Source organism: Cephus cinctus, unplaced genomic scaffold, assembly GCF_000341935.2.
Source record: "Cephus cinctus unplaced genomic scaffold, Ccin1 Ccin1_scaffold0168, whole genome shotgun sequence".
NCBI lineage: Eukaryota > Metazoa > Arthropoda > Insecta > Hymenoptera > Cephidae > Cephus > Cephus cinctus.
The window spans coordinates 3,190,441-3,207,165 of record NW_014332892.1 but is presented as its reverse complement, the minus strand read 5'-3'; the positions used below and the strand labels follow the sequence as shown (position 1 = coordinate 3,207,165).

The window sequence follows — 16,725 nt, the reverse complement described above, 5'->3', positions numbered from 1 at the left end:
AACAAAGACACACATTTAATTTTTTCAGAAACACTCGTTTATTTCTAAATAGCTTTCATAGTTCTCATGTTTTCATATACGATTATTCGTTGAATGTCAGAGGACATAATTTTATGTTAAGTATTGGAGGTACGAAGGCCAAATTCAATATTTTTATATATAACATATATAGAGGCTTATTTGCCTGTGGTCTTTTCTTTTTTATATACTTCTTAATTTTAATTTACATTAAATATCGAGACATTTGAAATCCTAATTATTATATTTTTATTTAACCGAAAAACTGGCAAATATTCTCTGAAGTTATATCTTTTGTTAGATACGTCTGTTTTGTTAAAATATAAGTCATGATAAAAAAATTACTGAGTGTAACACATTCTAATGGAGAACGAGACAAACTTTAATAATAAATGAGTGAAATTGACTACATTTATGTTGATGTTACGAAACTTTGATTATTTCTACTAATGTATACTACTTGAGAGTACTATAATAAAGAAATGGTATGGCAGGCTAATATTCTTTAAGTATATTTTACTATGTTCCAGTATGAATTAGATTTATGTGCAATGCGCATAAATGTAGTCATTCAATATTTTTTTTAGAATGTGACCTTGTCATGGCGAATGACATTTATTTAAGTACTGTTATTCTGCTTACCAGAACTATTCTTGCTAGTAAGTTTCTGTATCAAATTCTCTATCATATTAGCTTCTACAAGTCCTATGAATTTGTCCACTACCAAACCATTACTAACAGCAATGACAGCAGGTACAGCCTTCACTTCGAATGTATGAACTAATTCAGGATTTAGTTCTACATTAACAATTGCCAAATGCAAATTCTCCATAGGACCAACTAATTCCTCAAGCTTAGGAGTTAAAATTTTGCATGGATCACACCATTCCGCATGGAAATTCACTATTACAGGCACATCACTGTTCATCACTTTGTCGACGAACTCCGTGTTATCATTTATGGCAAAACATTTGTTGCTACGACTTAACAATGAAATTCCACGTGTCGAAAATTTAAGTGTGTTTCTGAAGGTCCGTAACATCTTGTATATAGGAGTTTATATACAATAAATATGAGAAAGTTATTGTTTCTAAAGTACTCTGTAAGTACAGTTTCAGATTGTCATAGCTAAAGGCAAAGAGTTAATCTAAAACAATACAAAATATCGTAGATACTGCAAAAAATAAATTAACTTCTACAATTCGTCTCGTTTAACTATTTTTAAAATAGTTGCTGGCCCTTATTTTTGTACTTCAGAAATGTATAGCAGCTTCCAAAAGCTCTAGAAGGATTGTAATGATCGTTATACAATAGATATCCTATAAGATCTTAATATTAATGAACCCAAGTTGATATTCTCATAGGTTTAATAGGTTCCAGTAATTCAAACTTGAAGTAGGCCAAAAATCCAACCAGGGAAGACACAGCGAGTAGGATTAAGAGTATTATACGCCAAACAAAGAGATGATCATACAGCTGTAAACCAGAATATAAAACATTTTAATCAGTCAAACAATTGCAAGAGAAAAACTATATTTATACCTTGTCTTCCCGAACACTTGGTGTCTCTGTAGATCGTGGCAGACTGACCAAAATTATTGTAGCTGCTGTTGCAATGCACAAAGCTATAGCACCAATTCTTCTCTCTATCCTTAAGGAAACCAGACAAATTAGTCCAGCCGATACCCAAAGGCAGAGTACAATGAACAGTCCTAAACCTATTCCAAATATCAAAGTTGTCATGCCCCTAAAAAAAGAACCACCTTATTACCTAAGTATCCTTAAACATTTTGATAATTATCAATGCCACTTAAAGATAACAGTACTATGCTTGCATTAGTCATAGAAATTGCCTAATTCATTCTACAGAGATGCCATTACTTAAGATTCAGTGAGGAAAGATTCTTCTAATCTTGATTTAAAAAGTTCTATGGAAATTGAAAAAGTCAATAATCACAGAATAAATTAAGTAATGTGGATAGACTTCTTTCATCTTCAAAACTGAATGGTTTATCGACTTTATTTCATGAGATAACAGTGAAAGGTCACTTGTCAATAATGCAATGATGTAAATTGCAGCGAAAAATCCATATATGGTTTTCCCAATAAATAATGAGACGACCGGTAAGTACAATGTTTCATTATTTCGGTTAATAATATTCCACATGTAAGCATGCGATACTTGCGAATTCTCAAGGAAATAACCAACCTAGAGGATGAGAAATGATCTTCGCACATCCAGTTTGTCACGTTACTCGTGGTGCGGCACCACATTCGCTGGCTCTTCAAGATTTTTGTTAAAGGTCCAAGATAAATCGCTCGTAAAATGGTAATTCTTCTCGATTACTAACTAAAGAGACAGTACCCGTCATTACGACATCATCAAATCCAAGATTTCTATTCCCTTTAAAATGCTACCACGGACATTCATACACTTTCAACTAAGCAAACCGGCATCTACTCATTCCAGAACGAGGTTACGTTTCTCGTGGGATCTTTTTCCCTCATGTTAATTCCTATTGCATCAGTAAAATTCAATTATTAATTTTTTCGTGAAATAATTATTGACGTAATTTGTATATTTTATGTTCTTCATAACACCTAATGTACGGTCCTGTATTTCCTATTAGTCATGATTATATCAGCAAATTGATATAGCTATAGAAGTATTCTTTACATATAATGCAGAGACTAGTTGGTATATTGACATTTTCTTAAAGCGGATATGTAGTGGGGTGGCTGTTAAATGTAATCTTTTTTTAAAATAAATTTGATTGTTTTATGTAGTTTCAGAACTTTGCTGCATACAGAACGAGTCTGGCAGGAGCAGCTCGTTCTACTCAAACAAGAAACAGATTAAATAATGGACAGAAAGACCAGAGGACATTACGAAGTTCATCACTTACCTTATTATCTAGCCAAATTTCAGAACTACAAGTCACATCGGTTTGTTATCTGAATTTTCATTGAACAAATTTCTACAGTACATTTCAATTATCATTAATGCTACTTTATATTTTAGCTCCGTCCTTATACAAATCCTGCACGACGGCCGAGTTTTTTTTCACAATTTGTGGAGAACATAAAACAAGACATACAGAAAAATAAGGAAATGAAAGAGTCGTTAAAGAAATTCCGTGAAGAAGCTGAAAAACTTGAACACTCCGATGCACTGAAGTCTGCAAGGCAGAAGTTCCACTCTGTTGAGTCTGAAGCCAACAAAGGCTCTGAAGTTTTTAAAGAAAAACTAGACAGTCTAAAGGAGAAGGTATTGAAGAATCTTTATTAGGCATTACAAGTACTTTTTTAAAGTAATAATCCCTAACTGACTTACTTTCCAGGTGCATGAAGTCATTGAAGAAGCCAGTAAAAGCGAATTAGGCAAGAAAGCTGGTCAAATAACTGAGGAAATTTCCAAATCAGCCAAAGATGCAGCAGAGACAATTACGGAAAAGAGTCAAGCACTTGGTAAGACCGGAGCTTTTCAGACGATATCCCAGACAGCAGAAGCTGTACGTAAAGAACTTGACCAACATGGCATACAAGGTTTGTACATACACTTCCCAACTATTCTTTCTTTGAAATGATGCTCATATATGTGTAAATTACAGGTCGTGTTTACGTACCACCTAGAAAATTAAGAAAAAGAGTAGAAGTTTTGGTCAATGCAGAGGATAGACCAATCGAAGCCAATGAAGAGGCAACCGGAGTCGAATTGCACAAGGATTCCAAGTTTTATCAGTCGTGGCAAAACTTCAAGGTATATAATTGTTTATCGGAACATGGTATCTGTATAGATGAAAACTTTCCTGAACAATACTATCAACTATTCTATTCTTCTGATTCCAGGATCACAATCCGTACGTGAATAAAGTTCTAGACTGGAAGATTAAGTATGAGGAATCGGATAACCCAGTGATCCGTGCCTCACGACTTCTCACTGACAAAGTCAGCGACATAATGGGCGGTCTATTTCAGAAGACTGAACTCTCTGAAACTTTGACAGAGATCTGCAAGCTGGATCCTAGTTTCGACAAGGCCAAATTCTTAAGAGATTGTGAGACGGATATCATTCCCAACATCCTTGAAGCAATGGTCAGAGGTGACTTAGAGATCCTAAAGGACTGGTGCCACGAAGCACCTTATAACCTGATAGCACAGCCCTTGCAACAAGCAAAAAAATTAGGACTCTACCTGGATAACAAAATACTTGGTATATCTTCCATCAGTTTTAAAAGCTCAATTTGATTGTGAAAACATTGATATTAAATTTAAAACTGTTCTCTTTCAGATATCGATAATGTGGATCTAGTAATGGGCAAGGTAATGGAACAGGGTCCAGTGTTAATAATAAGTTTTCAATCCCAGCAAATAATGTGTGTAAGAAACTCTGAGAACAAAGTTGTCGAGGGGGATCCTGAGAAAGTTATGAGAGTCAACTATGTCTGGGTATTATGTCGTGACCCAACGGAATTGAATCCAAGAGCAGCATGGCGACTTTTGGACCTCAGTGCCAACAGTTCGGAGCAGTTTGTATAGTGCAAGTATAGAAAATGTGTCGAACTAAAAGTTTTACCTAGAAGAAGCAAGAGCAAATGGTAGCTTCTTCTTAAGGAATCACAATCGATTAAATTCGATTTTCGGAAATGAACGTAGGTAATTTCGATAAAACGATATTTCTATCGATTACGAAAGCCTGTAGGAAGTAATTTCCTGGCTCTCAGGTTCTTTCGAAACTTACCTCACTCCAGAACTTAATTGAACGATAGGATATATTTCTTGTACAAAACTAATTGTAGTCATTGGCGTTTTACAGAGAAAAACAAATTAATACTTTAAGCTAATATCTAACCAGTTGAGAATATCGAGACATTAGGAAAGTTTTACGCATTCGTACGAGTCCCTGTAATTCGTCTCTATGATCGTGCGGTCATGTCTATATATACATAAATATGTATAAAGAGAAACTTATATATAAACGAAAATCGTAGTCGTATTTTCTCTGTACATAAATAGATCATCTTGTTAATGTAGTAATTTTTCTAATGTACATGAAGATCAAACAGCAAATCCTTCTGGCGTTGAAACGTTAAATGGTACTCATAAAATGTTTTTCTATCGGAAGACTATGTGTTCGAGATGTTCAAGAAGAGCAAGTATTTAATAGACTGAATACCAGTTTACTATGTTTTATGCATTAAATTACCGACTCGTAGAGCTCGGAGACGACGTTGTTCACAAAAAAAGGAAATCTGAACTTGTTTGATACGTTACAATTAATTCATCTGCTAGGAATTTCCTTTTGATTGTACAGAAAAGAAGTGATCTTGTTAAGAAATTTTCGCTGTTATTACAATAAATATCGCGAAAATCAAATTTCTCGGTGTTCGAGTCCGACACCCATTTTACTTGTTCATCGGCCGGTGCGTACTTAAGGTTGTGAAATTAAGAGAACTCGTATGGTAGTAACGTCGAATGTATTAAAAGGTAGATCGCGTCATATATTTTTATAAATACAAATACGATGAGGTATATACAGGCATGGTCATTATAAAAATATCTAAGAGATTGATGATTCTTGCAATGGCGCGATGAGCTTGTGATTTTGGGAATGGCACGTATTTTTTGTTCTTTTTGGTAGATTAGTTTTGACATAGATTCTCAATATCAGCCTTTGGATCAGGGCTCAATGAGCTCCAGTCGGTCTCAAAACATCTTTGTAATTTAATCTTAGATTTTCTAACAGCAGATATGTTATCAGCGGCGTAACATGTCCTATCAACTTCATAATATTCAGATACTAACGTGTCGATCCATTGATCGTTTTCAGAATTTGTCCTTTTCTCGAAGACGTTCTCAGGACGAGTCTTAGTTTCTAGAAAACTTTTCCACCTTTCGTTAATATCCTCTGAAATCTGATAGGGAGTAGATGGACCACTGTGTAGTTCTCTCGCCTTTGCAGCACTAATTCTCTGATTTTTCCAATACGCCAAAGGCGTTACAAGAAAATTTAACTTTGCTACTACTGCAGAGTCTGATACCAATATTACTTTCCACGTACCAATTACTAGACAGTCTCCAAGTTGAGGCTTGACGTGTCCATTCTAAAAAGAAGTGAGGGTTGATTATCAATGCAGCAAAATAATTAATATGTTAGAGAATTGTACTGATTCAGTTACCAATGCCATTTCTTCCAGTTGCAACTGATTAACGTCAGCCAATTTTCCATGAGGATCCACCCAGAGAACTGAGAGATTTCTTGGAGTAACCAGACCAGCATCAAATTCATAAAATAGAACAGGACTAGACAACGGACCAATTCCTCCCAATAGATTTCTAAAGGTCTGTTCTTTTTGATCGTAATCTGTACCCACCAAGAGAGTCTGTATTCTCCCCAGCCATGTTCTGCTCGTAGAATAATTACGTTTGAGGTAAACGAGTGATTCTATCCGATCAGGAAAATCATGTTGGAATGTCGAGGATTCAAAATTCTTTGTATTCACTTCAGCTCTAATTAAAACCCCAGCGAAATGATTTTGTTTGAAGTATGCAGTCGTTTCCAAAAGATTGATTTTCCTCGGATCGACTTTGATTTTACGAAAAGCTAATCTGGCAAGGGAACTAGAAATTGTGAGTAGAGCATCATCAGCTACTGGACTCAGGTCTCCGTGATGGTAGAGACTCTGCCAATACATGTCGTATCCCTTCGATCTGGTTGTGACATTTGATTTGCTAGGATATAGCCATTCCTCTACTCTGTCAATTATCCTCTGATCAATAACCGGCTCGAACTTTCTAGCAAAAAATAAATTCCGTTCGGCCGTATTTCTTATTCGACTGAAGTCTTCAAGTTTGAAGTCGTTCGGACTGCATCCACACCAATCGACTACTGCTCGATACTGGCACTTGCAGCCCAATTTTCGTTTCCAATTGGTCACATGTAAATTGTTGTCAACGTAAGTGTCGCAGAAACGTGAGTTACGCAATACTGTGTGGAAGAACGACTCGGCTGGCAGTAATGTGTACTGAAATACTTTTAGTAAACCAGATACTAAGGGATCTGGCATTGATTTCGTAACGTACTCCACAAAATCGCGACTTAGCGCTACCCAATCGCTACCACCGTCTACCTGAATACCTGAAATATTTTTCGTGCACTATATATATATCCAATAATTTATTGAGAATATTAGTATCCATTGCGAATAGCATACCTAATGGTAATTTTCGATCACCAACTCGCCACATACGTGCTTCGCATTCTACAAAGGTTTTATCCAATCCCTGCTTCGTGATGAATCTTTGAACTTCTCTGCCATGAGATTTAACAAAATTCATACCCTTGTTCCAAGTGAGAAATTCGATCAGCCGAGCATTACTTTTCACTGGGAAGTCTGACTCTGATAAATTTACAAGGAAGTCCCAGTGATGAGGATCGGACAAAATCTCCCGTGCAGAACTCAATAGCGTGGTCAGGAGACTCGCTCCACCCCAGATACTTGCATGGCGTAGACCTGCACCACGTGCTACCCTTATGTTCTTTAATTTACACATTTTTTCTACCTTCAACATTTCACGATACAAATAATCTTGCCTCTGAAATAGAAATATGGAATTATACGACTGCTAACTTTGAGTAAGGAAGAAGCGTTAATGGGTCATCTAATTACCGCATCGACATGAATGTAAAAAAGATGCGAAGGCTCGTAAAGAATACTGATAAGTCTTTTAACTTGACGACTTGCCCTACCATTTACAGTCAATAAGTAGGCAATTCGTGCTGGTGTTTCTTTTGCAGTTCTCGAACTTGAGTTTCTGGCTTCTTGTGCCTTAAACCCTGTAAAAGTGCAAATATTCATTACTATTTCTGGGATTTTTTAAGCAAGGTGGTAGTAAAATATCAGGTACTTTGAATTCCTGTCCAAAAGACGTTAATAGTCAAGTAACCGCCACAGGAATATTTTGATTCTCCAGGACATTTCATATTGCAACTAGAATCTGGTAAACGTTTTGTCTGTGGTGGTTCCTCCATACCGCAGTAACAGTCAGACCTGAAAGATTTCGATGAGTGAAAATATTCAAGGTTTAATATTTTTTTAGTTTGAGATACTAACGAGTATTCAACTCCTGCATAAGGATACCCTGATTGTAGACAGACATATGCACAACGGTCTGGAGAGTTGTTCCCCTTAAAAACGGCGTAGTAACCCGACAATAACTTTGGAGTCTTGTCATCTGTAAAGCAACCCAAGCTTTTTGGCATGACTGAGAATCCTAAAGAGTGTGGGCACCAAGATTGTAATTTTTCAGGGTAAAGTAAACCCTGCTGACTAAGGCACGTCACATTGACAATGCGTTGTTTGCATTTTTGACTCTGTGCTCGAGTTACTGCACTCACTGCCTCTCTGCCAGTAACTTCACACCCTGGAGTAAAGTTTAACGACTTCAAATCCAATTTCACACGTGTGGTGCGATTACGATGAGATTGAAAAGATTTGTTAGTGTTTCCTTGTTTATCAGGAGGAAGTTTCAACTGGCGAGATCCCTTTGGTAAACCTTCACCCTCTTCAGGCTGCGAAGAGTCACCCTGTATCAAAATACATAATATTAAGAATTAAGCAAAAGCCAACAGTAATTAGCATTATTGCCAAAATTATCTAGGACGTTTGGATACAAGCCAAACACTTGGCAGAACAATCACTGTCACAACTGTACAAAAGGTTAACCAAGATCTTACCTCACCCGAGAAGAGTCGTACGATTTTACGGTCCTCATTTTCCAAGGCAAAAAACATATACGCCAAGTAAACCTGAGCTACAAGTATAGTTATGCCGAAAACGAAGAAAATCCTATACTTTCTCAGACAACTTGACGATCTGCCGTCGAGATGACCCTTCGCCACGGCCATCTTCTCCGATCACGACGCACCGCTAATCCTTAATCTCTGGGCTCTCATGATTTCAATCAATCAACTTTGTCGATGACAGCGCGCCTGCCATTCGGATCACAGATTCCTAAGCAATCCTGAATGTATCTTCGGTGATTCCCGGCGACGAGAGTACTGTCAGCCTTGTACCCCCTTCCTCAAAGAACAACGACGGTGGCGTCCTCAAGCATCCTCAGGGCAGTTAGGGCGCCATTGACTTACCGTAACCCTATCTACAACTATCGTTTGATAGTTGAGAATGAATTAATAAAAACGTTTGATAGTGCATCGTTTGCAAGAAAAATGAGAAATACCATATGCGTATCAAGGATCCCAATCGATACGATACAATCGATTCCTCGATCGGTGTATCCATTGACTTAGACAACATAACAAACTTTTTCTACTTCCAATCGTTTGATAGTCGTTTGATACTCGTTCGATAGTGTTTGATAGTCTTGTAAAAACGTTTGATAGTCAATAGTTTCTTTCAGATATCAGTGTCGCGATCAGATGCATCCAATGAACAGAGAAACAACGATGCGCTCTCCGCTCTCGGCTCATTTTCGAACACACCTATAGTTCTCCGGCGCACATGAGAAAGCTTCTACGAATGGACTTATAGCTTTTCCAGGGCTCAATCGATGCGAAATCGATTGATAGTTACGAATTGACTAATAGAAACGTTTAATAGTCCATCGTTTGCAAGAAAAATGGGAAAACCATATGCGAATCAAGGCTCCACGTAGTTAGCCCCTCATCTATAACGGATTTGAATTATTTTTTTTGCAATCGTTTGTAGGTCGTTTGTAAGTGTTTGATATTGCATCCACGACGTTTGATAGTCCATCATTTATTTATAATATTAAAATTAATTTTCTAGGGAATTTTTCTTTATGTTAGCCCCTCATTCAAATATTTTATAAACTAATCGTGTTTTGCTCATATGCAATCGTTTGTAGGTCGTTTGTAAGTGTTTGATATTGCATCCACGACGTTTGATAGTCCATCATTTATTTATAATATTAAAATTAATTTTCTAGGGAATTTTTCTTTATGTTAGCCCCTCATTCAAATATTTTATAAACTAATCGTGTTTTGCTCATATGCAATCGTTTGTAGGTCGTTTGTAGGTACTTTATATGTCATTTCGATTTTGATTTTCTGAAAAAACTATTGACTATCAAACATTTTTACAAGACTATCAAACACTATCAAACGACTATCAAACGATTGGAATAAAAAAAAGTTTAAAAAATAAAAGTTGGCCGACCAACTTCACGCAAGTAAGAAGTCGGCACGTAATATATTAGGTCAGTTGTTCAGACGTAAAGTTGCTCAAGATTGCTCAAGATACCGCGATTGCTCCAATCCGAACGTAGTTAACGACATTTCATTTTTGTCAACAAGGTTCGACGTTAAATGACAGAAGTATCTAATTAGCTGTGATTAATCAGGGCAAGAAAACTAAAAAAGAAGCGTGACTGGAAGGAAAGGAATACTAATGTCTAAGAGAATGGCGAATACCGTTACTTCTAGAAATAGGGAGGACGACGTTCTTGAATGCTTTTTGTATCCAAAATTTTGTTATGATCCAAATTCCGAGCAGGTGACTGAGACAACCCTTTTTGAGGAGATTGAAAAGTATAAAAAGGAAATTGCAAAGTATACAGATAATTATATCTGGCACAGGGATCCACTTGTGTTTTGTCCAAAGACCAAAAGAGGAATCTTATTAGAGAAAGTTCTTGAAGGATTTACCAGCTCCGAAGGTAAATGTCAAAATGCTTTATAGTTTGAGTTTGACTTTAAGCTCTTTCGTATATTATTTTTTTGTGGTTACTTTACAGAATCTCAGATTCCACCTCATATCTTTGCCAGATTGTGTTACGATGAAGATGTTGGAGATGAATGGTTCACTGTTTTTCTGGTGTTCAAACTTACTCAAACTTTTGATGGTTTAATTGCTAGACTGGTGGATGCTGATGGCGAGTTTTTATTAATAGAAGCTGCAAATGTTCTGCCACCATGGGCTGATCCTGAAACTTGTCAAGATCGTGTATTCATTCGCGATGGAGCTATTCATGCCATTAAAGACAGAAAGAAATCTCTTATAGAACTGTTAAAAATTGTTAACGAAAGACCACAAGTTACCAAAATGTCAGACCAAGTTCAAGCTGCCATTAAGAAACGACTTGAAGTTTATCCTGATGAAATTGAAAAAAGAAAGCATAAAGCCAGAGCTTATTTACCAGAGAAAGCGGCATCAATTCTACATCAAGAACCTGGTTTAATATCATCTGCCATCAGAACAATATGTCACTCAGATCCATTTGAGCGAAAGGTAATAATTACCTCCACAATTTATAATTGATGATAAATAAGACTTCTTCCAAGAGTATATACGGTAACCATATTTTTCTTCAGGTTTGTAGAGCAATGAGATATTTTCCACCAGAACAACGTATAATGGTCAATGTGAAGATGACTAAATGTTTATACGCCATGGCTACTCATTGCCGCTATACCGGAGATCCGCGAACAGGTTGGAACTTACCACCAACAAATAGTTCCAATTATAATGCACATTTGCTAGGAGTGAAAATAGCATGCGGTTTAGAATTGTTAGTAGCAAGTGCTAACGACGAATATAGGCGAAAAGGTGGAGAAAAAATGGACATTGATAATGATTTGGAATGGGACTTTCAAGAAGTTGCTTGGAAAGTATATCTTAAGAAATTGGAATCCAGTGGTTACTTTAAAGATCTATTAGAAGGAAGCCAGGAACGTGATAAGCTTCTACGGTCTGCAAGGTATTATTTTCTGGAACATTCAAATGTTGCCAACTCCTTAATACTACAGAGCGAAAGCGATGCCCACAGAGTTTTGACAGCTTGGAAAAATGTTCAGACTTGTGATATCGAGATGCAAGGTAATCTTCCTTTATCATAACACTAATGGTGATACATTTGTTCTTAACACTTAAAACTTTAAATTTAACAGCTCAGGATGAGGCATCACTAAGTCCTGCAGACAGTGATAGTTGGTTGAATGTTGACCCAGCACAGTTAGAAATGATGTTGGGTCAGCACTATGGTGGAAGTGATAAAAAACGCAACCAGGAACCCTTAGGACTTCGTGAAAAAGTCCAATCTTTTCTCAATCAGAAAAGTGACATAGATGGTGTTCAATTTCAAGGGTAATATATCTGACAGACCTCAAAAGACATCATCACCATAAGATAAAATTTGTTGAAGATAATTATTTGTTACAGAGACTTGGGTGAGAACGAAGACATGAAAACCACTCCAGAAGAGCACGGTCGGATAGACTTTGACTCGGATGTCTTTGACAGTAGCTTGAGGGACATTTTAGATCTTGTTGTACCTGGTAGTGACAGTGAATTTGAGGGTAGCTCAGAAGGTTCTTTAGGAGGTGACGACGAAGACAGAGGAGGCGAATTTGACAATCACATGCGTCTCCTCGATTCTCAGCTTCAGCGGGAATTAAAGGACGGTTACGCAGAAAAGAAAAACGTTGATACAATAGAAGCTAACCTCAAAGAGAGCATCGAGGAAGAAGCTGGTGGTTCCGGACCAGCTGGCAACATAATTGGCGGTCCTATCAGACGTCTGATGCATCTCCAACTTCAATCGCCAACGACTGTACCACCTGATCTACAAAGCTAATAAGTGCATCGAAGATACTACAATGATAAACTAAAGCTGGAGATTCTTTTATGCTTCTAAGCAAGGGTCAGCTTAAATAGAACATCATATCCAGTCTCACGATAGAACTAAATGAGACTGATATGTTGATTATTTTAAAGCAGCTGGCTTTTGTCCATTAATTTTAAGAATCGTCATACAATGATTGCAAACTAAGATATAAGAAATACGTCTATTCCACATGATTATATATTTAACTTACAACGCGACATATCACCGAGAACTACAAGTCATGTATGTTCCTAATGAAAGGAGTACATTTTATTTTAGTTTGTTTACGATTGTTTTTTAAGTTTGACGTATAAATGTAATTGATACGCATCAAAAGACTCGTTCAAATACGCGATTCCACGTGCTTTATATTTTTTATAATTTTTTGTTCATTAAATGCACAATGATATACAAATTTAATAAACTAGTAAACGTTGTGGTTTGCACTCACGATCTTTTTTATACACGTTTCCATACTCTGAACCTTGTCATTTGAATGGTTTGAACCATTTTGGTACTTGACTCTTTCCTGATTTACTTGATTCTTGATTTTCAGTCACGGATGAATTTCTACTTGGTCCAGCTACCACTAGGTCCTCCTGATTAGTTACTGCTATAGCCTCTGTAGTCTCAACAACTTCCATATTTTCTATGCTTTCCATGTTTGAAGTTCCTGGATCCTCTCGTGTCATGACCATTCTAAACATTTATAATGACAATTATTCTAATTGTAAATCTGAGACTCTTGGACACTTGTATCACTTTACCTTGATTTGACAGCTTGAAGTCCAGCAGCTCGAGGATCTGTCAGCTTTGTTTTTATTTCTGATTTAAGATCTGAATCTCCAGAATAGTGAAGAATGGCTGATGGAACGAGTTCCTCATCAATCAAACGTTTTTCTGAATTAAGTATATGTTTTGGCGGAGTCGTATCTGATAAATAATTTAATTAAAACGATTAATCCATTATTTTCAGTAAAAGATTCTCCAAAGGTGAGAACTTACATAGGATAAAGTCGACGTCAGGGTTTGCCAAATAATTTTTCACAAAATCTTTGATAGTCTGAATCGTTTCGAGTGGTCCAAATAGACCCTGCAGTACCATTTGATCTGGAAATTGTATCCTAATCACTGTTCGACGATATTTATGTAGTTGTTGTAATGTCCGTTTATTGTGATCTAGTTCACGCTGTGACACAGTCTGCAATGGAGCTTCTTCAAGCTCCTCTCTTCTTTTTTTAATATCCCGCAAAAGTGCTTTTGCATCATGAACTGTCAATTCAAAGAAATTATCTGGAAGTTCCTCACGAGGTAGAGCTTCAGCTCCTGCTTGGTTAAAGAGCAAAGCGTTTCTCTCGCCCAACTAGAATAATAAAGAGAATGAATATCAGATTATATAATCCATAGTATTTTCTAGGATATAAAATAAAATTTCTTACAAATGTTACTGTTGGTTCCTCTGTAGGTGAAATACTTAATTCATTTGGTTTTATGCATTCTGTTGACTTTGTTGAAGATTCCTTGTCAGAAACTTCTGCATCCTTTTGTGATTTTAATGAATTTGTATTCTCTATTAATTCTCGTTGATTTTCTTTATTGTCTTTGGAACTATCCAGTGACTGTAATTTTGCTTTTTGTGCTCTTAGTAACGTAATAGGATCTAATGATTTGTGAGGGTCTATGAGCGAAGATGAGGATGGCCTTGAACGTGTCTCATCCTCAGAAGAATTATCCTCTTTGGAAGGCTTTGGAGTTGAAGGCACATAAACGTGGGCTTGTGTTTTCAACTGAGACGGATCGCGATGAATTAATCTCAGTATTGCCCTGCCACTGCAAAGTCCTAGTGACTTGAGGGTAGTTGATTCTAGATCCTCTTGCCCATAGATCTGTGAATTCATACTCTTAGACTTCTACATAGAGTACAGTGTTTAATAGAATGAATAAGAAGATACCTCACGATGCATATAAATTAGAATTGCAGTAGAAAATGATTCGTTAGGACATAATTTCATCAGAATTTGATTCAATGGCGTCCTAGGAGGAAAGTCTCCCATCAGACGCTCTCCACTTTCCAACTGTATACCAATAGTAACATTGGACTCCTGTCTTGGTTTTGTACAAGCTGTCAATTCTAATTGAGCATTATTTGGTAAACCAGTGAAGCGGAATATGGAATTGACATCCAAGACCTTGTTGTAATGCCTACAAGAAATTGAGTGAATAATGTAACCATAAAATAAATGTTTATAGATTTATAGGTTGAATAAAAATTCAAATTATGCTGACTTGACATCATATTCCTGAGGATTATAACCATGCTTCTGACAGACTTCCTCAAGGACCTACAAGTCAAAACAATAAGTTCAATCACAAGGCTCAAAGAAAAAGATCAATCTTCTTACCTGTAAAATGGTTGTATTTGCCGTGACTTTGACATTTTGTCGACGTCCATTAGGTACCAGGACAGTTACACTCTTATTTGCCGCCATTGCCGTACCCTGATGATGCTGATGATCACCAGAACGGAATACAGCGAATGCGAAGATCCAAGAATGAAGTAGAAAACAGCTGATCCCCAATTCCAATTTTGGAGTGCACTTAAATCCTAGGGAACTTAACTTCCTGCCTAGAGAATTCTGATGAGTACCATTTTCAGCAGGTGCACCCTCTATAGGAACTTTAAGCCAAGTGAATATCTATGTAAAAAAAAAAGAAAGAAAACACGAAAGCAAGATGTCTGCAAGCTGTAGTATGTTTATTAAAAGGTATCGGTACGCTACGTGACGTAGCCAAGATCGGCCGACAAATGATTATTAAAATGCGAGAGGAATTGTGCCGTGATGGCCGCATCCTTTAATCGCTACACCCTGAGCTTGCCAGAAGTTGAGAAGTGCGAGGGTGTCAAAACGGAGTGTCACTCTGATCACGCCACTGCGAATTTATCATCCTCGAGGAATATTCACTCATCCCCGGTAACGTCAGTCACACCTGTCACTGTACCTCTTTGTATTCTTGGCGAAGTGCAGCTTCGTTTTCTATGTCCTGAGGACCTGGAGGAGGTTCGCGCGCTTTGTCAAGATTGGTTTCCTATAGGTGAGCTTACGCATCCATGAAGTATCAGCGCCTTACCGTAATTTCTTTCTTTCCTATAGATTATCCATACTCCTGGTACGAGGACATAACAAGCTCTTCAAGGTTTTATGCCTTAGCTGCTGTCTATGGCGGTGTGATTATTGGCCTTATTGTGGCTGAGATTAAACCATATGCCAAATTGAACAAAGAAGATCGTGGTATACTTTGTTCCAGCCTTGGAAAAGATTCTCTTGTGGGCTATATCCTTAGTCTAGGAGTACGACGTGCATATCGTCGAAATGGAATTGCATCCTTGCTTTTGGAGCAGCTCCTGGCACATGTCACTGCTCCAGAACGGTCTTCGGTGAAAGCTGTCTTCCTGCATGTTCTCTCCAGCAATGCACCAGCTATTCTCTTCTATCAAAGATGTCACTTTAGATTGCATAGCTTTCTACCATATTATTACTCCATCCGTGGAAAGTGTAAGGATGGCTTTACCTATGTGCTCTATGTAAATGGGGGACATGCACCCTGGGGTCTTTGGGACTGGATGCGACACTTGGCTGGAGCAATGGCTAGTCTTGGACCATGTAGAGTACCCCGGTGGATATGGCAGCGACTCTTATGGGCAGCCACGCTTCTTTCTTATCATAGATGATACTTTTGCAACGAACGAATAACCAATGAAAATTATATTCGCCGCTGGATTCATAAGAGGATGGATTGGCAAAAAAGCTATATGCCATTGCATCTAAAATGTGCACAAGTACCGCGAGGATCATGACCATATTTAATTTGTACCTCTTTATGTAGATGATAGCCATGACACGAAAGAATCCCAACGATATCCTTGCATACCAAAGTTGTAGGATAAATGCCACAATGACACTGGACAGGATCAAATCCTACTTGTTATATATATATATGCGTATTTATATAATTATATATATATAATGTCAATGAATAGCTGTATATAATAATGTAATAACA

At 37.2% G+C, this 16,725-nt stretch overlaps 6 protein-coding genes across 11 annotated transcripts; 3 read left to right on the top strand and 3 right to left on the bottom strand.

Moving 5' to 3' along the window:
• Positions 1-14: 14 nt before the first annotated feature.
• LOC107264048 (thioredoxin, mitochondrial) lies at positions 15-2,494 on the bottom strand. Of its 3 annotated transcripts, none has more exons than XM_015731895.2 (3): positions 2,228-2,494; positions 1,561-1,765; positions 999-1,494 (listed from the first exon to the last, which is right to left on the bottom strand). In XM_015731895.2, the coding sequence occupies exons 1-3, from the start codon at positions 2,290-2,292 to the stop codon at positions 1,354-1,356; spliced, it is 411 nt and encodes a 136-aa protein (XP_015587381.1). In that variant the 5' UTR covers positions 2,293-2,494; the 3' UTR covers positions 999-1,353. The 3 variants fall into 3 exon arrangements, with proteins under 3 accessions (XP_015587380.1, XP_015587381.1, XP_015587382.1); XM_015731896.2 differs by lacking the exon at positions 2,228-2,494 and adding an exon at positions 1,900-2,039; XM_015731894.1 differs by lacking the exon at positions 2,228-2,494 and having other exon boundaries at positions 15-1,494; positions 1,561-1,764.
• On the top strand, positions 2,014-5,055 carry LOC107264043 (mitochondrial import inner membrane translocase subunit TIM44). Of its 4 annotated transcripts, none has more exons than XM_015731887.2 (7): positions 2,014-2,142; positions 2,806-2,964; positions 3,041-3,286; positions 3,360-3,564; positions 3,630-3,778; positions 3,868-4,231; positions 4,310-5,055. In XM_015731887.2, exons 1-7 carry the CDS (start codon positions 2,131-2,133, stop codon positions 4,555-4,557), a joined length of 1,383 nt encoding a protein of 460 aa, XP_015587373.1. In that variant the 5' UTR covers positions 2,014-2,130; the 3' UTR covers positions 4,558-5,055. The 4 variants fall into 4 exon arrangements, with proteins under 4 accessions (XP_015587373.1, XP_015587374.1, XP_024937045.1 ...); XM_015731888.2 differs by lacking the exon at positions 2,014-2,142 and adding an exon at positions 2,240-2,347; XM_025081277.1 differs by lacking the exon at positions 2,014-2,142 and adding an exon at positions 2,369-2,494.
• A 439-nt stretch (positions 5,056-5,494) lies between these two features.
• LOC107264033 (xylosyltransferase oxt) lies at positions 5,495-9,100 on the bottom strand. The gene is made up of 7 exons (XM_015731872.2): positions 8,756-9,100; positions 8,133-8,605; positions 7,927-8,069; positions 7,689-7,855; positions 7,233-7,614; positions 6,198-7,156; positions 5,495-6,122 (listed from the first exon to the last, which is right to left on the bottom strand). Exons 1-7 carry the CDS (start codon positions 8,924-8,926, stop codon positions 5,661-5,663), a joined length of 2,757 nt encoding a protein of 918 aa, XP_015587358.1. The 5' UTR covers positions 8,927-9,100; the 3' UTR covers positions 5,495-5,660.
• Positions 9,101-9,584: 484 nt separating this feature from the next.
• Positions 9,585-12,854, top strand: LOC107264039 (protein ecdysoneless). Its single transcript, XM_015731881.2, has 7 exons — positions 9,585-9,746; positions 9,907-10,257; positions 10,355-10,716; positions 10,795-11,288; positions 11,372-11,876; positions 11,948-12,143; positions 12,219-12,854. Exons 3-7 carry the CDS (start codon positions 10,449-10,451, stop codon positions 12,631-12,633), a joined length of 1,878 nt encoding a protein of 625 aa, XP_015587367.1. The 5' UTR covers positions 9,585-9,746; positions 9,907-10,257; positions 10,355-10,448; the 3' UTR covers positions 12,634-12,854.
• Positions 12,855-12,971: 117 nt separating this feature from the next.
• On the bottom strand, positions 12,972-15,435 carry LOC107264041 (tether containing UBX domain for GLUT4). Its single transcript, XM_015731884.1, has 7 exons — positions 15,066-15,435; positions 14,950-15,005; positions 14,616-14,865; positions 14,103-14,549; positions 13,669-14,026; positions 13,431-13,596; positions 12,972-13,362 (listed from the first exon to the last, which is right to left on the bottom strand). Exons 1-7 carry the CDS (start codon positions 15,150-15,152, stop codon positions 13,152-13,154), a joined length of 1,575 nt encoding a protein of 524 aa, XP_015587370.1. The 5' UTR covers positions 15,153-15,435; the 3' UTR covers positions 12,972-13,151.
• On the top strand, positions 15,358-16,725 carry LOC107264045 (N-alpha-acetyltransferase 60). The gene is made up of 2 exons (XM_015731891.2): positions 15,358-15,756; positions 15,816-16,725. The coding sequence occupies exons 1-2, from the start codon at positions 15,504-15,506 to the stop codon at positions 16,391-16,393; spliced, it is 831 nt and encodes a 276-aa protein (XP_015587377.1). The 5' UTR covers positions 15,358-15,503; the 3' UTR covers positions 16,394-16,725.